The sequence below is a fragment of the Seriola lalandi genome, unplaced genomic scaffold (assembly GCF_002814215.2).
Source record: "Seriola lalandi dorsalis isolate HSWRI2012SDOR001 ecotype SW California unplaced genomic scaffold, Sedor1 jcf7180002054962, whole genome shotgun sequence".
NCBI classification, from domain to species: domain Eukaryota; kingdom Metazoa; phylum Chordata; class Actinopteri; order Carangiformes; family Carangidae; genus Seriola; species Seriola lalandi.
In genome coordinates this window covers 1192702-1218404 of record NW_019525513.1, presented here as the reverse complement: position 1 = coordinate 1218404, position 25703 = coordinate 1192702, and the positions used below count along the sequence as shown (strand labels likewise).

Genomic DNA, 25703 nt, shown 5'->3' with positions numbered 1-25703 from the left:
ATCTTCTGATAATTATTTCATGTCTCAGGCTTTACATGTTTAAGCAGTACTTCGTTCCCTCCATCTTCTCATGTTACTGAGGATGTGAGATGGCGTGAGCCCATAAATATATATCAAACAACCATTTGCAGAAGTTTACACTGAGAGAAGATCTAACATCAAGTGAACACAGTTTGCAATGTAACATGACTCCAGTGAAATTTCAATCATATAAATATAAAATCTATTTTTGTCCATGCACATGCACAAGAACTGTTGTATAAGGGAGGCCACTAAGACATCATATGTACAAGGCCCTAATTTTTAAGCTACATCCCTCTTCCTCTCAGCATCAGGTGTTGAATATAATGCGAGTAGCGCGAGTGGTGGGTTTACTTAACATTGAATGGTTGTATTGGAAGTCATTGTGAAAGCAAAGTAGAAAATGTGTCTGAATTTAGACAGAAGATAACCCCTCAGTCCTCTTTGATGCCAATCCAGCTGATGGTGCCCAAGGCAACTGCCTAGCTCACATATGCCTCAGAACGACCCTGGACATCACATAAAAGCTAAAACCTGAAGGGACTATTCAGATAATTGTTACATGTTCTGCACTGAAACACATTCACACAACTGTGAATGCCGTAAACCAGTGTCACCAAGTCACCAAGACGCTTTTTATTCATTGCACCAGGCGATTAAAATAATTATTTCAATTCCATGAGCGTGAGGTGAGATTCAGCTGCAAGCGGAGGACAAAAGGTCTACAGATGTTTTATTCAATTCGACATCCTTTTCATGGAAGTGTCTGAGTGACAGCAGAGTATCATATGGCAGTCTTTAGCAACATTTAAAGTAATGTTGTTCTGATGCATGGAACTTTGTCAAGGTTACAGACCATCGACTTTTGTTGCCCTAGTATTGTAGCTCAGTATCCCTGCTGCTGTCAGCTGACAGTTGTGATAACAAGCATCCAACTGCAGTCAGACCATTTAAGAGGCAGCAGAATAAATTCTGTCGCCCTCCTCGTTTTCTCTTCCCCTCACTCTCACAGTGCCATTGTAGAGTAATTATTTTCCTTTACTTTATGGGCTCTGTTAGGGTTTTTTCTGTGTAACTGTCCTCTGCTCTCTTTCCTCCCTATTTCTGTTCTCGTCCCCTCTGTCTGTTGGCCCTCACATTTGATCCAGATTATAGTAATTTTAGCAGTTACAGACCAAACTCTAATCTTTCATAGAAGGAAGCGAACACTTTCTGATGTCTTTTTTGACCAGTAATAACAACTTTGACAAATTTCAGTAGAGTTTATTGGCTCTTTGCCGCACAGAAATGGTCTTAATTAAAGTTACTAAAGACCTTAGATCTTAGCAGAGCTAAGCAGAGCTTTAGACACTTCTAATGATTATGAACTGGGCTGGCATCCGTCTGAAATGGTTTCAGTTAAACAGAACAAAAAATGCCTGGTTTTGTGTGTGGTGTTCCCCAGGGGTCATTTCTTAGCCCCTGGCTGTTTTTGCAAATGCTACTCCTACATCCTGTTAGCCCCAAACACAACACACAGATTTGTCTTGTTATACAATCAACTCACATCTGCTGATTGTTACAGCTTTCTGATAGAGTATGGAGAGTCTGCTTTTAAAGGTCTCGCAGTAAAATTAAGCCTCTGTTTTGATTAACAAGTTAAGAGCACAGCATGATTTAGCTCCCAGCTGCCTCCAGACCTTCTCAAATGACTCATGAGCCAGTGTGCTGCTTCAGATCCTCGGGGTGATGGTCTGTAGTTTACGAGTGGGGAAAAAATGAAGTGTAACTTACAAAATAGCAGGGTCACCTTACAATATAGAGAGACTTAAAGAGCAATTTAGCTGCAAGAAAAGGGTCAACTTTTAAAAGTATGCACTGGAAAGGTGCTGTGTTTTTATTGGGGCTATATGAATGGAGAAAATAAAACAAAAGAACGCAGTGTTCCCTATTCTGCAGGGGGGAAATCATTTCATAGCCACTCCACTTACCACCACCACTGTTACGAGTACTTTCTACAAGGACCTCCTCTGGGAGTGTTACTAAAAGGCAAAGCAGTGAATTTATTTCAAGTTAGCATTGACTAGCATTATATTCATGTTTACTAAGGGTTTTATTAATTTATTATACTCAACATAGTGTCCAGTTATGTTGTACCAGTGTGTACAAACCACAACAACAACTGATGCACTGAAGTGAATAATCATTGCTATTCAATAAAGGATACAGAGTATGTACATGTAGTCAATAAAACCTCACCGCATGTACATATTCTTTTAGCCCCTTGGACAAAAAAAGTTCAAAGAACTATGGAGCTAGAGAAGTTCTCAAAGTGACACTATTTAGGGCCTTTAATATTCATTATTCATATTCATTTGTGACTCCATTTTCTCTCTCTCAACAGGTGACTACGTGTTGATGACAGTGTACTTCGACCTTAGCAGAAGAATGGGCTACTTCACTATCCAGACCTACATCCCCTGCATCCTGACTGTGGTCCTCTCCTGGGTCTCCTTCTGGATCAAGAGCGACGCTACGCCTGCAAGGACGGCCTTAGGTACACAACAGCACCACTCATGTAGCTGTGTGGGGAACTGTAGGGAATACCACTTAACTTCAGAGTGCCTTGTATAAATTAATCTTCCTTGGGAGAGGTAATTTGTCACAATACTTTCTTAATGTTGCTTTACTCTTTTCTATATAATTTCTTTCTGGGCTGGGAATAATCAGTAATAGTGAAGAGCGTTGATGTCCAATATGATGTGATGGGAATACATAAAACTTTTTGCCACTGCTCATTCAAGCCATGTGAGTGTAATATGAAGAAAATGAATCGGAAGTTGGTGGCAGGATTTAAAGCCTTTTGGTAATTCCCATTCAATCTGAGATTTAGACAGCTTGATAGCAAAAGTAATAATCTCTTTTATGATTAGTAACTGCAATATTATGACCCAGTCTTTGTCGCTGTAGTTATTACCGGCAAAAGCAATCATATTGCTGGAATACTTGCACATCACTGAACATTATTGTGGAGTGAAAGACAACAAATGAAGAAAGAGTTGTTGTGTATCCGTCTGCATGTGCAGTCTCAGATGAATATGGATACATCCTTGTAGCTTTAGCTGCGCATTAAGGCATCTTGAAGATATATGTCCCATCAGTGCGGCTTGTTTTTTTTTGTTTTTTTTCATCATTTATTGTAGTATTAATCTTATTTTTCTGTGCACCAGTTGACAATTGTTTTGATTTTTCCTCCCCCACTGCATGCCTGCCATTAGTTCATTTGCTTTCCTGTGGATGATGTTGTTGTGGTGCTCATGGTTTCCTGTTTAAGGTGATTTTCAAGGTAAGTGTCTGACAACTTAATGTCAATATGCAGTATATATATATGTATGTTATTAATTTTATCTTAAATAGTAATATGGCTCTTGAACAATTCTTCCTTGTCCATCACTGAGTTGACTCTGCTACGGCTGCAAAGCATACATTAACATGACTAAGAGTCTGCAGCCATGCTAGTGGCTCTGCTGCAACGCTAGCATGCTGATGTTTAGTAGGTATGTTTACCACATCTAACATCTTAGTTTAGCATGTTAGCATGCTAACATTTGCTAATTAGCACATATACATCCAAAGTGGTGGGCCAACCCACCAAGTGACATTGAAGTTCCTAGAGAAATGCTGCTACTATGGCTAAAAATAAAAGCTTGAAAACCTGCCAGTGAATTATAGAAGCACAAAACCAACCCATAGTTTCACATTCAGACGATAACCCTGGCTCCACCAGAGTGGTTGAGGGTCAGTGCCTTGCTCTATGGCACTTTCGTAATACTTGTTGAAGGAGCTGAGACTCTAACTAATTAAACTCCACCACCCATAGTTTCTCAATTGACCCAATAACTCAACCCCAGCTGGCTCACTCACCCTCCAACTACCTTCACCCCTGCTATCACTTGAATCAAGACAGCACACATAACTATGAAGTACTCTAATTTCACTCAGTGGCCTTCATCAGCCTGCCAATCAGCCAACATCACACAAGGTCATCTGGAAAGCCTCTGTGGTAATAAACGAAGTTATATTGGAGTTTTGTCCGTCCCTATTCACTCAAGAAAAAGCCAGAAGAAAAAAGAACTTCTCTGCTACAATAAAGCTGCCTCATGTTGTATCAAATTCAATAATAAGCCAGAATCATGCACTGGGCCTCTTAGAGCTGTAAATGAAAGCTGATCATAATAACAGATCGTCTTCAGTTCAGTTGAGTTCTGCTCAACTTATTTTCTGCTGTTAGGCTGATGAAAGTTGACACGATGACAGTTGAACATCAAAACAGTACGAAGCGGATGAGATCAAGAGCGACAACAACACAAAGGTGTATTTTCAGAGTGGCTTAAGAAATGACGTGTTCGTAGGAACGGCAGATATGTGCTGAAATACTACTGCTAGTGTAGGAAGGATCACTGTCTCACAGCTACAGACGCTGCTGTTACTCCCAGCTTTCACCTTGCTCCTGCGGCTGTTAGTTGATCATATAGAGTGGGTTTTGCCTGTCCTACTCTCCATCACTGTGTCATTCTGTCTGTCTGCCTGGTGTAGACAACAACCGAAGACGATCAAAGCTTACAGTAGGTGGGTGGTGGTGTGACACATGACCAAAGGCGGTGAAAGGCTTGTGATCTCCCTCAGACAACAGGTAGTGCAGAGCAGCAAGCTGTCCCAGTCCTGATAAACATCCACATTCAGCTCAACAACAGAAAGTCATTTAGCCTTTCTTCTCCAGTACATTGGCCCTGTTTTCAGGTCGGCCTGAGACCTGATCCCTTGGCTGAAAGGGGAGAGGAGAGATAAGAGGAAGAAAAGCTGGGCACAAGAGAGGGACAAAACAAGAGTGTAAAGCAAAGTGAAGGCCTCTGGCACGTAGCGGCGGGGAGAAATGTCAGAACGAGGGAGGAAGATCAGTCGGATCACAGAGAGGTTGAAGTCCAAGAAAAAGGAAGGTGATGCCGCCCACGCCCGCCACCCCCCCACCCCTCTAGGCTATGTGCCTTGACAAGCTGCTAACATGTTCCAGGTGGTATTTCCAAAGAGCTGTCACTCACTTGCTACTCCTCCAGCAGCAGGACATTTGGATAGCAGTGGGCTGGAAGTAAGAGAGCTGAACTCCGGTTGATTCCCATTAGACCTCAATCTCTGCAGCTCAGATGGATCTTGGCAGAGATATGAAGGATTGTTGATGGAGAAATACACCCCACCCTAAGGCACAAGTTGGGAATGTAGAGCTCGAGAGGGTAAACGAGAACTGTGGCTCTGGAGTTAATTGAACTGGGTGGTAACATCAATCATCATGCTACACAGTGTTATTCAGGGAAATACAGAACATCACGGTGCCACACAAGTTCATTTCAAGGGCAATTTATCAATCGCAAAAATATATATTTTCCCAAAATCTAGCAATGCTGATATTTTTGGTTTCGTGTGCAAGGGTTTTGAGATGTCCACCTATTAGATTAAAATTTCCTCCATCAACAACGAGAGTCGTTTCACTTAACATCACACTATTTCCTCCTTTGCTCCTGATGGAAAAAAAGACCTCTAGAGAATTTGTCACTAGAATATAAGCATTTGTTGTTTTGGGGCATTTACTGAAGCAGCTGATGCTGTTGTTTTTCTTAGGTGCGTAGGAGTCTCGATCACCCACAGATCTCGATGTGGACGCTTTTCATGGTTTACCAAAGAAACATCCTCAAAAGCCAAACAACACACTGTTTGGTTAGACGTAGTCATCTCAAATATTGGGCCCGGGCTATAGCAGCAAGCACTGGCAACAAGCTTATAGCTTATAGCTATAGCACACAAACGCTTGTCAACTTTGATGTGTCAGGTTGGGTGTAAGAGCTGACAATGTTCCTCATGGGAACCCTAGCAAGAAGGCAGTGAGTTAAAGATAGGAGCTAGTGCAAAGACATCAGTCCCTCAAACTGTGCTGTGAGAGGTGGGGGTATTTAAAAATCGGGTGCTCTGTTCACCACAGGGACAAACTAGTAGCTACAGTATATTATCAGCTGTGTTTTTGTCCCAGAGCAGTTTCTTTCTGAGAGACCTAATAGGGTCTAATAGTAGTACTTCCAACTCAAACGGTACTGATGTTTCACAGCAACAAGAAGTTCATATACTGGGAATAAAACATCAATACGAGGACGTTCTCTGCCGATGGAAGCTGCCACATAAAGCACGATTTATAGATATCAAGCTGACCATCAGGAAATACACAGCTGAGTGAATGAAGTTAGAGACGAGTAGACTAGCTTCAGGCTGTTTAGTCCCCAAGTGTCTCCTTAGTCATTGGGGACTCATGTAGGGGCCATCTGATTGATTACATGCACAGGAGACATGGCTTAAAGTCGAGGACTCCTCTGCAGCGTGCGTGAAACACCTTTAATCAGATTAGATTGGAGTTGCCATGTGTAGCATTTTAACCTCAATCACTAGCACGTTAATTTGAAAACATCGGCATAATTACCATAAACAAACACGACTCTTGCCGAGGAGACTGTCAGCTCCTATGTACACTGCATTTTACTTTGTGTTGATGTGGTGGAAAATCTGCTGGAGTGCTTCACAGCTCAAAACAGGAACGCCTTCACTTTCGCAAATGCTACACCCTTTTATTCCACTCCAACTGCTCTAACTGCATGATTTCAATTTAACATGTCAGAACATATATACTCACTGTTAGGGCTGTTGTGATCTCTAATCTTTCTTCCAGCTATTCAACACAAACACACACTGATGCAGTAGTGACACCAAATGGGTTCTTGGTAAACGTGCAGCGCAGGGGGACGTGGAAGGTGTTAGGTTTGTTTGTTTGTTGTGTTATAGTCCAGTGATACAGGTGCGCAGCTCAGGGGAAATGGGACGTGTCTCCTTTTGTTTGTTTATCATACAGTGATAAAGGGGCTGACCACCAGGTCACATGACCCTGTCTCCTCACCTGTTTCTGTACCATCACCTTTTTTTCTTTCTCCTTTTCAGTTATTTCTTCCCCATCCCCAGCTGGTGCACACTCCCAACCTGTGCGACTTGCCACATCCAGAAAGAAACAAAAAACAAAAATACAACAGGCTAATGCTAATCAAGACAGACACATCAGAATAGTTATAGATTCATTTTTGAGTCAAGCGAACAGTCAATTAATTCACTAATCATTTCAGCTCTGATGATGTATCAGAGATGTATCAGTTGTCAGTGGCCACAACAGATCTACAGATTAGAGATAATGTGGCTGTATTAGAACACTGAAGTTCCAAATTGCATTTTTAATACTGACAAACCTAAAGTCCACGTCATAGCTTTTCTGTTAAAATGGTCTTAGGTTAGGTCTGTAGTCATAATGAAGCCCAAGCAGTCTTGTGACCTAGCTACTGATCCTTGACTGGTACTCCTCAGTACTACTTATAGACACTCCAGGAATACAAGCTGTGGTCTGTTCCACCTGCTTCACCCCTGGACACATAACAAAGGTCAACGTCTGAACATGTGAGACACTGTTTTATGTCAACTAACATGTTTTTTTATTATCAAATTTATTAAATTTAATCGCACAAAAACAGAAAATCTGGTGTTTCTCAATGCTGTGATCACACCATCGAGATTATTTAGAGGATGTTTGTAGCATATTCGTTTTGTACAGCGCTATGCACTGGAGCTTTTCTCACCTCCAGGAGATGCCCCCTGTTTTCGGTCTGCAGATGTGAGACTGTGCGGTTCAGATCGCCTGCACAGACAGGAGTCATCCGGTTGCTATGGTATCATGTAGCGACAATTCCCACAAAATGTATTAAACTGTGCAAAGGAAACTCATGACCTTGATTTGAAATAGCAGCCCAAACTGTGAGCAGCCGGTTGGTAGCTTGTTATAAAAAAAATAAATAAATAAAAAGACAAAGCAGTGATGTCGATGCACTTGCTGTTTTACTGAGCTCACACTGTTTACAGTGCACTGAGACTTGAACAGATAGTTAGATTTTAGGTATTAGAAGAGGGGAGTTGTTAATTTACCTAGTTTGGTGCTTAAATCTAATGAGCGGGGGAAAAGAGAAAGTCTAGACAAGCAGTAGACCAGAGGAGGTAGCTTGAAATAGATGGGAGCAACTCGTCTCTATGGAAACCACAGGCGAAAACAGTGGCACACACTGCCATGAAAGACATGTAGGAGATGAGGATGAAAGAGACAGAGAAGAGAGAGGAAGAGAGAAAAAGGACGGAGAGGGAGAGGAAGGGTGAGACGTGGCTTGAAGAGGAAGACGGGAGGATGACAGGGAAAGACGGCGAGATTATGAGAATGATGTGTGTGTGTCGCAGCAGTAGATATCCGCGCTCCCAGTGGGCATTAATGTCACTGGGTTCATCTCTGTTTGAAAGAATTGATTTCATTTCACCAAGCGTACACAATATTCTCCTTTCAGACACCATGAGGAGTAATTTCTCAAACAATGGCACTGATGACACAATTAAAAGTTATCCCAGATACTCATTTACCAGTGTGACAGGTAATTATTGATAACAGCCACTTTAACAACTCTACAACTATTTGAAAAGAAATGTAGTTACCTCCCAAAGTGATTGACTCACTAGTGTATCATCAGTTGACATATGACTGACAGTTACTTCCCGCACCGGCTATTACACATTTTCAATTCAACGCGATTTTTCACCACAGAGGTCGAGCTAATGCAAAAATTACAGCCTCATTTCCATCAGTCATCGCTGTCATTAAAAGACAAGTGGACTCGTGACAGCTTTACCTCTTCAGAGGCTGATTAATGACCACGGTCTACGCGTCAGTCAGGACGGTATTAAGTCTTGTGTCTTTATGTCTTACGTCGCACATGTTTGAAAAAACAATAAGATCAACGTCAAGAGACCAGACAGATGAAACTGCCCGAAAAAAAACTGTTCAAATAATAAAATTATAATAAAAACCTTGAAAAAAAAAAAAAATTCAAAACATGTCAGGTCTATCAATGCAATGTCTGGAAAGTTCCCACTGTGGCTGAGGTTTTAAAACCTTATTGAATTTATTACTATCACAGATATTCACAAATACAAGGGCCAGCTTTTTACCGCGTGGTTACTGAATTATAGCTGCACTACTTGAACCACTTCGGAGACAAGTCATGTTTTAGTCATGAGGAGGTGTCAGGATTTGCCTCATAATTCTGATGTGACTCCACTGTATAATAGAGGTTCTTAACCCGCAAATCGATTTCTGACACCTCATTTTTTAGCACATTTTAAATTGCTGCGAGAAAGAGTAAAGATAAAAAAAGTAATTTTAATTATTTGATCATTTAAAAAAATTCTGTTGCCCCGCACTAAAAAACAAATAATCGCTGTGGATGTTTATGGGAAGACAAGATTGATGCAAGAATGGGGACATTTACCCAGAATACCCCATATGCATTATTAATGGTGATTAATAAACTTCTGCCCACATGTTATATAATCACTGACTTCCGCATGGGTCACCCCAGTACTGACCAGCAATTCATCATGCAGTCACAGAGAATTCTCTTTGTAAAGTGTTGCTCTTCCCCGCTCAGGTATCACCACGGTGCTGACCATGACCACGCTGAGCACAGTGGCAAGAAACTCGCTACCCAGAGTGTCCTACGTGACGGCCATGGACCTGTTTGTCACCGTCTGCTTCCTGTTTGTCTTCGCTGCCATGATCGAGTACGCGATGCTCAACTACTACTCCTACAGTATACGCAGACCTCCTGCTAAGACGCAGAGAATGGTGAGTAACATCTGCCTCCGCTACACATAAGGTCCTTCTGTGACCACAGCTGTATAAAACAGTCTGTAAAGCATGTAGCTTTCATATAATGATCTCATTAATGTTTCAAGATGAAGAGATTATTGAACGGGCCTCTGTTTGAAGTGACTGTGAAAATTTCCTGTTTGAAGCCAAGCAACTACAAAGAGACACAAAACAACCACCGATGCACAACAACCGCAAAAAGACTAAAAACAAAAATAAACCAACTACAAAAAAGACGCAAACAACCACAGCGACTCAAAACAACTATAAAGAGACACAAAGCAATCATAGAGAGATGCAAAGAAATGAACAAACAACTACAAACAGCCATGTTAACTGTAGTCATGTTGTGTCTCCCTCTAATGCAGGAGGGGTGCAGGGCCTTTTACAAGTCTGTGCCCACATGATGAGCTAAACGGAAATTAGCATGAAGTGCACATATGTTGATGTGATTGTATTAGTGAATCTGTCCCTGTGCATCCAGGCCTGTTTCACATTGGAGTCTCTGTGTCAAGCAACGATCTAAATGTTGCCTCAGAGGCTTGTTTTCTACAGACCAAGCGTGAAGTGCTTGTAATCTTTTCAGTGAAAATGAAAGAACAGAAAAAGGCGATTGAATGCTCGCTATTGGTGTTTTCAGTTTAATAATATCGACCTTCAGAAACTCATATTGATCCATAGGGTGTTGACATATGTGTGTATGTGTGTAGTGCCTGACATGTGTCTGTATGAGCACACGTTGTGCAGTCTAGCAATTGCTCTTGTATGAGAGCCTGATGCTTTGTGCAGGCGTTCTCAAGGCTGCACCTGCTGCAAACACTTTAATGGCGGCGGCACACATCTATGAACACAGCAGACTGACAAGCCGCCGCTGTCATTTCACTCTCTCCAGATCCCCTCCCTCTTCATTATTTCCTCCCAGTGTAGAGGAGTTCTGCTGAATGTGTCTCAGGGCTAGAGAGAGAGAGTGAGAGAGAGACTGTCAGCTCGGGCTGAACAATTAAGTTGTGTTACATTCGGTCCCCTCCTCTGCATCTCTGGCTCGCTGCTGTATTTTGGCCCAGTCTGTCTGTGGGGAAGCCTCATATGACCACCATCCCACCGCCCTCCCCTCATCCATGTGGCCCCTTTGTGCCGCCCACTCAGTCAGTTCTCTTACTCCATACGACGCATCCAGCTCTCTTTCTCTCGCCTCCCACTCTTCCTTTAACAGCAGAGGAGAGCACTAGAAAAACATGTGAAGATTTTACCCCAATTAGGTTGTCCCACACGATTTTATAAACATCAGGGAGGAAGTCACATAATGAATTTTCTCAGGAGTACTTCTTCAGCATTCCTGTCTAAAAAAATCTGCTGCATTATATGACTATAAAAATAATGAATAAGGATTATTGTTGTATGTTTATACTTTTCTTTTTTTTTTAAATAAGTATTTTTGCTTCAAATTAAATATGTTTAAACATCACTATTATAGTTTATTTTATTAAAAAAAAATCTGTTTCCAAGAGCGTTCAAGAAAAACAGAAATCACTATAAAAAGCTTATTGATTCACAAATGCTTTTTGCATCGATGTGCCAACTGTGTTGTTTGATGCTGTGTTTTATTATTCCAAATGATCGCTGGACAAATGTAGAGAATGGTACTCAGCACATCGATATGGACTTTGATGGAGTTTTTCAGCAATCTAAGACATCAATAAATACATGTCTTAATAGACTTGCTATTGTGTATTAATGATCAATGATCAATCAAGAGAGTGTAAAGCACTTTTTCTCCACTACAGCTTCACCGTACCAGAACTCAATGCAGTTCAAAGGCTGATTGCATTTTGATAAAGGCATGCCACCACTGCATATAGTGTATAGTTCACCAAATTAATTTCCTACTTATTCTCAAAACAGTTGGTCGTTGATTTCAGACAGATGTAGACAAAAGCAGGGTTGTTATTTCTAGCCAGCAACCGTTGATTTTGCCAGCTACAAATGATAACTGTCTCCCGCAGACGTTCATGAGCAGCAGCTGGCTGGCTAATTGAGGTAATGTTAGCTCAATGATTTGGTTCAAAAAGCTGTCTTCTATAGACTTTTTAATGTTTCCATATAACTTTTTTTTTGTTTTACAATAGGAACTCTGTAAAAGAGGTTAAATAAGCTCTTGATGGCTACATACATGCTGACATGCTAAAAGAGACGCTAAAGCTAACATTTCCCCAGCAAAAAGTCAGTATCCTCAAAAGTTAATGATCCAAGACACTGCACACGTCAATTCTACCACCATAACACTTTCTTTCTGTCTTTCCTTTCAGGCCTACTCATCTTTCAACATGAGTCGCAACCCTCGGACCATGATGCCCATGGGAAACTCCCTCTTCTGGCACGACTACGACGACAACTGTCTGTACGAGTGCCTGGACGGGAAGGACTGCAAGAGCTTCTTCTGCTGCTACGAGGAGTGTAAAGAAGGCGGCTGGAAGAAAGGAAAGATCCACGTCAACATCAGCGAGCTGGATTCCTACTCTCGGGTTTTCTTCCCCACGTCCTTCTTGCTCTTCAACATCGTCTACTGGGTCAGCTACCTCTACCTCTAGTGGGTCATGGCCCCGTGATCCGTGGGCCCTTTGCTGAAACAGCCACACTACCCGACACTTTGCACTGCGGCTCATGATTAGAGGTCACAACTAAGCGTGGGAGAGGAAATGGGACCGCATCCAGATGTGCTGCCTTTGGAGCGGCATAACTGAAACAATGTGTGTGCCGTCGTACACCAGTGTAAAGGCCATGATACTTTGAGCCGTGGCGCTCCCAGGAGAATAACATGCTCAGCAGTAGAACAACAAGCCCTTCAGCATTAACTTGAATGGATAGGTTCCGTTTATGACTCTCTCAGAAACCAAACAACAGACGGCCGTGACTTCAGAGACATTCGGGGACGGGGGTTGCATTGCTGAATCTTGGTCGTCGAGATGGCGAAGCACCCATAGTGCCTTCTTTAGAAAGGGTGCAGCACTGAGAGACGCAGCTTCAGAGTTCCCTCCATTATCTTTATTACATCATCCATCACACCACTGCATGCTGAGCTGTTTATTCTTTGATGAAGCAAACCCAGAACACGGTTCTCACCACTGGAGATGTTTAAAACTAACAGTCACCGTTTTCATTTTGTAGCACATTAGTTTTAGTTGTACCCTAGAATTAGTTCTCCTTTCTAATAATAGTACTGTTTTCTTATTCTTCTTATTCTTATTATTATTATGATTATTATTATTAGAATTAGTTGTATTTTCACAGCAAGTCAATTAGCTCACACATCAGTTGTTAATTGTTAAACATGAGTTAGTGTCAGGGGCAGTGGTTGTTTGGTATAATCTTGTTTATTAAGTCAGTGAGCTTTTGTTCATGATGCTTTATGACCAGTCGATGCAGTTTACAGTAGATGCCAAGAAGATTTGGGTGTTTTTAATAAATGCTGGGTTACATTCTTACACGCCAAATATATAAGAACCGCGTAAATACATACCAATCTAATACTAAACATGCTAATCTCATCCCCAGGCATATTATGTATGTTACAGTACATGAATAAAGAGATTAGGGTTAGAGAAATGCTGGTTTCTTCCTGACAACAGCTGTAAGAAAACAGTTTCGTGTTTTATATTTCATGCACTTTTATTCTTATTTATATAGATGTTTTATTATTTATAGAGCTCGTGGATTACCAAGGCTTAAAGAACAAAGTCGACATTTCGGGAAATGCACATACCGTAATTTCACAAATAGTGGCCAGAGCTTTTATTTACCTCTATGACAGGCTGTGTTTAGGACATGCTTGTTATTTCCCGTTTCCCAGTTAATGCAAACTCAAACTTCCCCCATGTTTGCCTTTTGTCTTGGGTTAGGGTTAGGGTTAGGGGTTGAGAGAGCGATGAGTAAAACATCACTGTTGTTGTACTAATGAATTAGTGCCATGGAAATGTATATTATACTGAATTTACCAACAGCTAGCCTGGCTCTGTCCAAAGATAAAATAATACACCCGCCAGGACTTCTAAAGGTCGTTAGTTAGCACATTAAATCTTGTGTTTTTTATCTGTATAAAAACCAATTAAAAAAGTATAAAATAGTAGTTTTCTGTTTTAGAGGTTGTCAAAAGGTGGTGAAAAAACTTTCACCTACCAGGACCTCCAAAGTTTCACCTTTTTTTGGGGGGAGTTATGTGAGATTAACTTCTGCTGGTTGCCTGGCAACTGGTCTTGGCCATAAAATTAGTATTTGTTTCCCCTGTTTCCTTTAAGCTAAGATAGCTTGTTGCTGCCTGTAGCTTCATATTTACCACACAGACATGAGAGTAGTTTCTCATCTCATATTATTCTTAGCAAGAAAGCAAATAAGCATATTACCAATAATGTTGAGCTATTCCTTTAAGCTGTTACTAACTCCAAATAAATTACATCAGCGGTGGTTTCAGCTGCACATGATGTAATTCTGGGTAAATATGAAATAACTGTTTTGGCAGGAAAATAATTCAAAACAAATATGTTGGATATTGGTACAAATGAGCTGCAGAAACATTAGTTTTGGCCACAAGCCACTTGAACCGTGAAACACATACAACCACACATACTGTACATGGCCTATTTATTTTGCAGTAGACTCATTTCATCCAGTTTCAGAGACAGAGCTTGGGTACATGAAATTGGAGTCTTGATGAAAGCTTAGTTTAACTTTCTTTTTTTTTTTCCTGATGAAAAATGAAAGGGATTTTCGATGTCCTGCCATATGCAGGACCTAAGGACACGTCGTCTTGTGTGCCCAGCTGGCAATGATCACAGGTGCTGTAAAATAGGTTCTATATAGTGTGATACCCCCATACACTCACATACTGTACACAGCGCGGTGTTAAAAAATGAATGATTCAGGATGAGTCCCACATCCCCTCCTTCAAACATGTAAAATTGATGCCATATATGGAGGCATACGGACACACATGTTCAAAAAAACAAAAAAAAAACCAAAAGAACAAACACACAGGGATGGACGGTACCGACGGCGTTTGAAACATTTTGGTTCTGTTTACTGTTATATGGTGTTTTTTGCAGTTGTTTCGCTTTGTAGAACAATCAACCCCCCTTTTCCTCTCTTCCTCTTCCTCCCCTCCCCAAACACAAACACACACTTTTCCCCCAGTATTTATATGTTCAGAGAAAAGCTTTTATGTAAGATGTATCTAATTAATGTTTCTATTTTCATACAGTTATATATGGAATGTATGTTAGGCCAGTAGCGAGGCCGGAGTCGATCTGGTTCCAGTTCAGTCAGTTCAAGCAGCCTAAATGAGTTTATATTTCGGGGTCCTACATATTCATAAGGCCTCCAGACACATTTGCTTCCTGTCCAGAGGTTTGTAATTACAAATCAGATTGCCTCGAGTGATGCTAGAGAAACAGCAGAAGGGCTGTTACCCTGTGGACCATTACTTACTCTGCTGATTTAATATATTAGCTCACATGAGACAGTGAAATTAGATTAGTATTTTGACATTACATCTATCTATCTATCTATCTACTTACCTACCTACCTACCTACCTACCTATCTATCTATCTATCTATGAACTGACTGAATTGAACAGAGCTTGGCCTACACCGCAGTAAACTCTCCTCACCTCTGATATTTCTACTACACTTTATAAGTGTCTTAGTCCGTTGAGATACTTCAATAAAGCAAAATCACTATTTTCTACGTCTTAATGAAAATCACCTGTGTGTTTCAACTGACTGGGACCTGTATTTATAAAGCCTCTTTGGAATCAGAGTACTAACCCAGGATCGGTACTGGCGAGCAAATTTAACTCACTCAAGAGCCTCTTTTGGAGACCTCATCACCTGCATCATAGTTTCTCTGAAAGGCGGCGCATTGTTTGCACCGAGGTGACACAAAGTCGTGTATTACTGCTATTTTACCCTGCGAACCAATTTAGTCCTGATTGTCAGCAAGGTCTCTGGAGGGCGAGGCTGTACAAAAACAAAGCCGCTCTGATCCTGGATCAGCACTCCGAAGGGAAATATTTTATGAAAACAGGATCTAGAGTGAAAATAGGTATCTTTTTTCTAGTGCGTGGTACATTGCTTATATTAATAAATAACGTTTTGGTCAAGCGCTACTGTGAAGTCTTTTTGTGCGAGAGTGAAACTCTTCAAAAGTATTGTTCCCTGTGCATGAGCCTCTGGTAAATAGTTTCAGTGTGTTGTGGTACAGGCATGAAGCCAGAGATCTGAAAACATCTGGGACCGGAGGAAAAGCACCGCTATTATTACACAAGAAATTCCATCATTTGGAGTTTTTACACTTCTATCTTCGAGTCTATCTACTCCATATCCTTCATAATATCCTTCTTTTGGGAACCCAGTGCCAGTACCTCATCAGCTCTGATCCCTGTGAATCATCACCAATTTGAGCAGGATTTGTTACTAAGACAGCTGCCAGAAGTGACCCGACACAGCCCTCTCTCAAAACCGCTAACCACATTTAGATGCAAGAAAGTCATTACAACACAGTATGATTAAGACAAGTAGCTGCCATCACTAGCTAATTGTAGTATCATATGTGGCAAGTATATTAGATTCTCCGATTCAAACATTAGCAAGAAACAAAAAGGCAATCACGGCTGTGGCATGTGGTTATGTTTGGGCAACACAAGCACTCTGGTTAAGATTTGGGAGAGGCTGTAGTTTTGGTTAAATGTTAATAAAGTAGTTTGCATTCCATATTCATAATCTTCCCTGGGATGCAACATGACATGACAACTGGGTGTTGTTCAGTAAGAAGAACACGTCACTGAAAGGATCAATTGCATTAACAATGACAGTGTTAAACATTTGGCCGGTGCACATTCATTGTTTCCATTAGTCCAAAAAAAAAAGAAAAAAAAAGAAAAAAGACTCTAAATCAATGTTCTGTTGGGCAAGTTGATAAATTAAGCTCTGCACAAACAATAGAGTGAGTTACAATTGTCTTCAGGCAGTCTTCCTGCCTAATAACAATAATACGCCTAATATCCACTGACAGATGCAAGAGCACGTCGTTGCTTTACCCTGAGTTTGTTGACCTAGTTTGAAGCAAGAACACGAACGTACTACGAGTGAGTCAAACGGTGGATGTTTCAGTGTGGAGCTCCACCGCTGCCGAAACTGGAAGAAGCTCCCGCCACCTACGCGAGGATGATGGCGCTAACACAGTGAATATGGAGAGACGGAGAGAAAAGAACTCGTGCAGTAGAGAACTGAGCTGTCAGAGTGTAAGTGTGTGTGAAGATTTAACTCATCAACTTGCTCACGCCTGTAAAGTGACAGCTTTGCTTACATCAAGAACGGACACCGCTTGTGAGAAAACCTGCTGCAGGGAATCAATTCTTTTGTGTGTAAGTGTGTGTGTGTGCGCGCATTCATTCATACAGCATCTGTTAATACGAGCGAGAGGGTACTCTTATTGTCATTGTGTGTGTGTGTGTGAGCGTGCATGTATACACTCGTGTTCAAGTACTGTGTGGGTGGTCACAGGTGTGTATAGTTACTGGATGTGTGTAGCAGTGTGTGTTCATGTCCGTGTGCATGGAAATGAAATCAGTTCTTCAACCAAGAAAGACATAAATCTGCTCGTGTGTAAAGAAGATAGTGTAAGAGGCTATTATATTTAAGAGATACTGTATGTTCATATTCTTATGTTGCATTTTCCCAAAATAGTTTGACACTACAGAAATACATGTTTCCCTGCATACAGGGAACATAAAATGGGTGTATCTGAAAGCAGATTAGGACAGTGGAAGAGAAGATTAGGCTACAGCCTGCCAGTTTTCAACATCACTGCTCTCCGTGCCTGTGCAGCATGTGCACGAAGTGGCACTAAAAGTAAAATGTTGCAGCTTTGGACACTGCTGAGTTAAATTACCTACTACTTATAAAGGCTGCAATTAACTTTAAATCCACATGAGCACCTTCCCCACATAAAACATTTTCATAAAAAAATAAATAAAAAAAAAATAGTGGAATTTGTCGACAGTCTAATCTTTCAAACTGCAACTGTCAGATAGCTACAATACATCTTCACCATTTCTACATGAGTGTTGTCAAACAGCGACATCACACTCTCCTTGGAGGATTCCTTCTCCACCTTGAAAATCAGCGTAGGAGGCCTCATAAAAGAGTGTGAAGTCCTGCCCCGAGGAGCGTTTCTACTCCTTGGTTAACTTTAAGGGATATTCAGGAGGAAGTCTGAGATGCTTGATTGATATCAGCCCTGACCTGATACTTAAACATAAATAATGTTATCATGTTTGATGAAAAATGCTTGAAAACAACTTCAAACTACTATTTCCAATGTTCACAATAAACCTTTAGAAGCGATAAATAATGTATTTCCGTCTTTATCACAAGGACACCACTGTTCTTTACCACCTTCTCTCTGATGGCTGATGAATTTAAACTGAAAATGTAGGGGAGATTGCAGATTGCTGTATGATTTCAGCCCTGACTACTGATTGGAGAGCTTCCTCTCAGGTAGCATCCAACCCTAGAAACATTCTCCGGGAGGACAGGGCAGCTTGTGTGCTGCCTGAGAGGAAAATAAAAAAAAAGGTTGTAAATCAGTCTAAAGATAATAATTAGATTCTGAAAGGTGGGAAGGACACGCCCCCCCCACCAGTGCAAATTACATCTTTGGTCTCTCTCTCTCTCTAACACAAACAAACACACACACACACACACACACACACACACACACACACACACACACACACACACACACAGACACACACACACCACATTTGTCCCACTTTTCTTCACTTTTTCAACAACTGAAAACACTACTGGGTGTGTCTGTGAACTTGTGATGTAGTTCATGATATGAACGATTAATGACCCTGAGATATGAGCAGGTCTGACATGATACATGGATTACAATAAATACTGCAGGTTTTTATGTGTGTGTGTGTGTGTGTGTTTGTGTGTGTGTCCTTCATGCATATTGATCTCATAGTCCATTCTAACGCAGAGACTGTAATTGACTTCTCTGCACGAATGGATTTTCTTGATACATCAGTTTCTATCAGTGTGACAATGACAAATAGATGGGAAGATTTAGCTCTGTATTTCCTGGTATAACCATCTGTGAATTGCCTTGTTGGGATCATACACACCTTTGGGAATATTTTGATGTTGTTGTGGCATTCCAGTGCCTGTTTCAGCTGAGGTGTCACAGTCACTTTGATAATCGAGGGCTTTCAGGTGTAGTAATGCTTCCCCAGGCAGCGTTGTGTCTTGGGAAACAGCGTCTGTGATAAGCTGATTGCATTCCTAAATATTTGTCTCACATTTCGTTGCTGTTTTCAGCAGAAATTGATCATTTTCAAACACTATAATTAATCCTTGATATGAATAATGGAAGATGTTTGCTATGACAGCCGCCAAAAGGGATGTATGATTGAGATGGATGAAATTACGGGGCAGACGTATAATAACATACTGATCAAAAATCAGTAGCTCCGCACTAAATACAGCCTTTGTGAGGCTTAGCGTGTTGTTTTTGTGTCAGACAGCTGCTACACTTTTTGTTCACCTCACACAGTCACTGTGAGGACAGGTAAAATTGAAGATAAGCTTGTTGTGTCACTTTGTAGCTGCTAGGCTTTAGCTGCATGCTAAATTAGACCTGATTTCACAATGAGCACGTGGTTAGCCGAACTGCAGCTAAATGGCAGCTGACTCAGACTTATATATTATATATTTCTTGGTTTCTTCAATGCGTTTCTGTCTCGGCTTTTGTTGCATATATGCAGCAACAGATCTGATTTTTATGAGTCTCAAGCTTTGAGCTCTAAGGTTTTAATTTAAGACGACCAAACTATTACTTATCCGTGTCTGCTTGCAGCCTGATGTTGACTTTTCTTCTTTCATTTTTATTCTTCACTTCCACAGACTTTACTTTTCTGAAAGGTTCAGGAGGATTTACAGAGCCAGACACAAGTCATAATAACTTTTCATCATTATATAAAGAGATGGCTTGGTTAGTTCTGTAGATTTTAACAGGTTTTCTGTCTGAGGTCAAAGAAGTGATAGTTGGAATGGATACTGTACAGTATGTATACTTCCTTTTTAAATGGTGCATGGACAGAATGTAAATACTGCGTGTCGGCTCCTAATGGTAATTAAAGGCACATTAGTTTCTTACTTTCTTATCTGATAAGGAAGGACAGAAATTGAAATAAGTGTGAGAATTGGGCGAGATAGGACTGACGCATGCAACTACCAAATCTCTGCTGGGTGCACAGATTCATGATGGAGTGATTTGATCCTTCCTCTTGATAATGGAAAAAATTAGGCAGGGGTCATTACCAATTTTCACTCCCTCTCAACCATCTGATTTTATTCTATTCTTTGATTTTTTTTCCCAGCAGCAGGAACAACAGGATAGAAGAGAGAGAGATAAAAAACATGTATTGTTGAATGTTTAATAAAGCCATTAGCCGCTTTTAGGCAACAGCATGTGAAATTTGTGTGGTTACTAATGCGCTACTGCTTCTCATTTCCGATATGATAAATAGTTTAAATCAGTGTACCTCAAGTTCCAGATGATTTATGATCAAAGGGAAGTGAATAAGAAATCTGCGGTAGCAACCTCCTTTGTCAGTATCTTGAAGGATTAAATCATTACAGTCATGCTACACTGGGATTTGATTGAGTCTTGATCAGTGAGAGTATCTAATGAATTCAATCAGATATTCATCCATCAGCTTTGACAAGGAGAAGGCTGTACTGCAGGCTGCTCAGCGGAACAGAAATAAGATTTTAATGTGACTGTAAAAGAACAAGCTGTACTTGAAAGACTAATAAATGGCACAAATCGTAAAATCAAATTTATGATGTATTTGTAAATTCTTTCTTCCGCTTTTGGGGTATTAAACTCACTTTCTTGCTAAGAATTAGCTGAGAAGATCAATTACACCTTTATATATGTTAGCGAAGTATAGCTGGAGTTAGCTTAGCTTTCGTTGCATCAGGGAGTTACATTAGACAATTTACAAAACTAACACAAAGTGGATATTTTATAGGCGGATTCCACATTTTTAATTGACTACTTTAAGATCAGTAAATAAAGAACTTTAATCCTGGTTAGTGCTGACAAGCCTTTGAATCCAGTTAATTGAAAAAGTTTTATAGATTTTATTTTTGGTGTCTAATCAAATCCTAGCTACTGCTCTGAATACATACTGCCTTGAAATAATCTATAGTCTGGAGTTGCCCCTTTAAATTAAACCGGTAGTTCACGATATGTTGCTGCATGTCTCTGGTGTGATTACTAGTTACCTGGAAGCAGCCGTACGGTATGTGCTCTGAAACACCAAAAAACAACTCAATAGCAAAACATAGTTTTTCAGAATATAATGAAACAACCATTTCTGTATTTTAAGTTACTGAAAAACATCTGCTCTTCTGTATACTCATCTACATCCACAATTGATTTTGTAAATTGCGCAGTTTGCCGCACAAATGGTTGTTGTCCCGCTCTTTTATGTCTGCCAGCGTTAATGGACACTTCACGGCAATTTTCCAACAATATAAGGTCTGAAATTTCTCAGATAGCTTTTTCAAAATGATTCAAACATTTTGGGTTGAGCAGGTTTCAGACTGATAACAGTATCAGGAATATTGTCAGTCATTAAACTGACTTCTGTGTATGGGCAAAGGTATCTGGTCTACTTATTGTGAATCATCTATGCTGTCTGGTGCTAAAATAGTCTGGATGGTTGGGTGGCAACAGCCTGAGGGCTACACAAACAGAAAAGTGTTGCTTCAAAGACTTTGATGAGTTTGAACTGGGCAGAGAACATTCAAGTGTTATTAGAGGGTAGATGTGAAAGTTAATGTGAAAGATACCAGTTAAAAAATCCCCATTAATGCGAGTTTGATCAAGGCTATTAACCCCAATCTGCTCAGTGGCAGTAAAACACTATGCTTGTGACTCAGGGATCAACAAAACCTGCCCGTCTAAAGCAAACTGATATTCTGTGGAGTTTAAAAATGAAAACTGAATGTGTCAGTATGTTTGATTACAGTTGCAAATCAGATAGTGGAATAAAAGCATGTGCTGCACGCACAAACATATCTCTGACAACTCGCAACCCGCGACACATTTGGGCCTCGTCTGAGGGTTTTCATTACTGGAACCTCCAGGGAAATCTGTTTTTGTTGGGTTCAACTGACCTTCAGCCGTATGCAGAAATGTTTACTCAGCAGTGCACAGAAAAAGGGTGTGGGAATATATCAGGCTTCATCTCACAATGCCCACCACTGACGGCTTCATTAATGATGTATCCTGTTTCTGTCTGGCTGCCTAAAGCAACAAATCTGACCAAAATAGTTTTCTTTTTTTCTGGGAGATATATCTTCATCTTTCCAAGGGGAAATCTTCCAATCGAAACCGAAATCTGACAGATGCTGCAGTTATTATACGATGTATTTTTCAGATGGCAATAAAGTTTGTTTTTGCCTAAATCTATATTTTTATATCGACTCCATTCAACTGAAACCTGCAACATCGTTTGGGGTTAAAAAAATAAAAAATAAAAAAACTACAAAACTTATATAGGTTGATAACAAGAATAATTATTGTGCTCTGTCCTTTTCTAACTTCTCATATAAAAAAAAAAAAAATAGTGAAGAGAGCTAAACTTGTAATAAGTGGAAATGCAATTCCCTGTGTTCTTATAACAGCCCATTAAAACCATCTCGTAGCCAGTGGTTAAAAGGTATTTCAAGTTTGCTCTCTAGGGACAATTTACCATTCATGTTGAAGGGAATCTTTCATGAACTTCAAAACAATCCCATGGAGAATTTCTCATTACAAGAAATGAGATACAAAGCAAAGGACTTCAGTAATGTATGGACCATTATTAGTTGTTTTTTTAATGCATTAAATTTAGTATATTTTGTTGCCTTTGTTTATATTTTTCCTTTTCTTTTCTGACCATGTTTTGTATGTCTGACAGATACAAAAACAGAATAAATACAAAAAGCGTTCCTTGTTTATTTCCTGTCACATAACCTCCGCGTTACGATGTAAACACTGTTGAAAGTGCTGTCAGTTTACAAAAAAGGGCTGAAAGTCTCAGACGGTGGAAGCTTACTGAATAGGTAAATATCCACAAGCGCGGGGATCCACATTGGCATTTCCTCAGTTTGATCTCCAGTTTCCCTGTGTACACAAAGCCGAGGCTCAAGGGAAATCCTTTGACCATCGCAGTCATTACAGGGGAGTGATTAAGAGAAATGAGCAGCCGTCATCCAAACATCTGTGACAGCTCTGTTTTTGCCTCTCTGGATCCTGTGAGGGGGAACCTGAGTCAAAGTCATCACGTCCACCAGCTGTTACAATGACACACTCCTGAGGTTGGCTATTGTGCTCATTTTGATACCGCTACTGGAGACTGAACCGTCTTCAAGTTCAAACAAACAAGCACTGGCTTTGGCTCTAAGTTTAAGCCCAAATTGGCACGAGTTGCAACCATCTTGCAGAATAATAACAACAGAATCCTACAGGCTTTTACTGAATCAGGATTTAAAATAAGATGTTCAAATTGGCTGTTCAAAATCAGATTAAAAACCAGTCCGGCCAAAACAACAAACTGCTTCTTTGGCTTGACCTGTCATCCATTCTCTCATTTCATGTCCTTTATGGCAGAGAAAGTGTGCATGTTGTTTTGCTTTTATCTGAATCATACAACAGACCTTCAGAAACACCATACAAGCTAGTCCAGTGGGTGTCTTAATGGATAAACAATGTGAGGCAAAAAAAAAAAACAGTCTTTACACCTGACCTCCATGCCATCCCCTGCCTCTACCACGCTTTCACATAAATGCCTTTAGAAATTTAGAGTACCTAGTCGGGTGGAATAGCAATCCACGCTGTGATGTTTTGCGCCGCGCTGAGGTTTTTATTTGCATTTGAAACGGTAAAAAATAAACCTGAGGCAGAATCGGCATCAATCTTCTGGCAGATGCTACCTAGCGGAGGGATTCAGGAGAGGACGAGGCAATATGCCAGAGGAGAAGCCCGAGACAAAAACGCTGTCAGAGTACAGAGGTGCAATGTTCAGAGGAGCAGCAATTGGGCCAGAAGGTAGGATTTTGTAACGCACCTGAGTCCTCCTCTTTATATTTGATATTTAATGTTAGTAGCATTTTTATCTAATAGCAGTGATGTTTTAAGGAAATCGGAAAATATTAATATATATATATCACACTCCCTGTGGGACAGGCAGCACAGAAGATGGGGACAATGGCAGGCAGAGACAAAGCAGACGGAACAAGAAGTTGAAACAGTAAAAATGAGTGGATGCTGGTTTACTGCTGTAGCTTGTTAGCGAACAGAGCTTCATTATAGATAGTGGCAATATAACAGTGATCAGTCCTCCTGTTTTTTGGGCTAAAAACAAGAGATGTGACCTGCCAAACTCAAACAGAGTATCACTACTTCAACCCCATACAAATAACTTCACAAGCCTAGGGGACAAAAAGCCATTCAGGGTTTAGCAAGCAGTCAGTCACACCTGACTTAGATGTCTTTATATAGGAAGGGTGGCGGGAGGGGGGGGTCAGGTCAAACTGGCAAACTCCACACAGAAAGAACTAGAGCGAGGAACTGAATCCAGGCTTGTAGTGAAGTGAGGAGGCACGTACTGATCCTGCACACCTACACTGTATAACCTCTGTCCACTGGAAAATCACCAAAATCTCCATTACAAGATTTGTCAAATGCACCAGTTGGCAAGTTTCGGCTGTGTCTCTTTTCTAGGTGATCTTGAATACACTACTCCTGCTCAGAGATTTGGGCTAAAATGCCCACAGTATTGATTGGAGTGCTCTTAAAGCCGTCATCCCAGGCACATGATTGCCTAATTGGACTGATGCCAGAAAAACCCGTATATAAAATGTGTGAAGGGTACAATCATGTGAAGTGGAGAACCTTTAGACACAACGGCTCTTTTTAGAAGCCGGGGTTGGCTTCTTCTTTTTTTTTTTTCCCTGTCTTCTTTTGAGCTCGCTTGAGTCAAATAAAATATTCAGGCTTCATCCCTGCAAGCTGAAGACACTCCGGATGGAATTTTTCTGAATGCACACTCTGCCTTTCTCTCTCTCTGTCTCTCTATATCTCTGTCACACACACACACACACACACACACACACACACACACACACACACACACACACACACACACGCACTCAACCCCCTCCTGCCCCCCTCCCAAATGCCACAAACATACACTGTTTGCTGTGCTCTGTGTGCTACAGATAATCTTTATGAGGCAGGGACCCCATTGAGAGTATTTATAACCCAATCAGATGGTATTCAGCCTTTTTTTCCCCTCCTCTTTCTACTGTTTCTGCCCTTGCTTGTGTATGAATGTTAAAGCTACTAAATCAACATATCAACACAAGAGCCACATTCGCCCACCATGTGTGTGAGTAGTGTGTGTGCATATCCTGTATGTGTATGTGGCAGCAGGTGGCAATCCTCAAAAGAAAATTGATTTAAAAAGTCATTATTGTCAAAAAGTAAAACTAAAACTTTAACCGCAGACAGACACATATGTAAATATGAAAGGTGGAAAAGCTGCGTGCACACATACGCACGTGCATTTGCCTTTTCTACAGCTCTTTCAGCCAATAATCACAGCTGTCAAGTAAAGATGTGTAACTCCAGATGGCAGACTTTGAGGTGAAATCTTGTTAGGTGCATGTCATTTCCCACGAATCTGCCGCCGCTTTGCTATTTATTTTGTCAGTGCTAGGTGACTGGAACAAGCAGGTGTGTGTGTGTGTGTGTGTCTGA

General features: G+C 40.7%; 2 protein-coding genes across 2 annotated transcripts in view; one reads left to right on the top strand and one right to left on the bottom strand.

Annotated features, from left to right (window-relative positions):
- The window catches only part of LOC111646060 (gamma-aminobutyric acid receptor subunit gamma-3-like), a 31871-nt gene extending 19284 nt beyond the window's left edge, over positions 1-12587 (top strand). The window contains exons 7-10 of the mRNA XM_087170824.1: positions 2405-2557; positions 9603-9799; positions 10379-10408; positions 12130-12587. Of these exons, the coding sequence (XP_087026950.1) occupies positions 2405-2557; positions 9603-9799; positions 10379-10408; positions 12130-12411 (662 nt within the window). The 3' untranslated portion in view covers positions 12412-12587. The remainder of the gene's footprint in view (positions 1-2404; positions 2558-9602; positions 9800-10378; positions 10409-12129) is intronic.
- Positions 1-25703, bottom strand: part of cfap221 (cilia and flagella associated protein 221) — a 129002-nt gene that overhangs the window by 57216 nt on the left and 46083 nt on the right. The window lies entirely within an intron of this gene.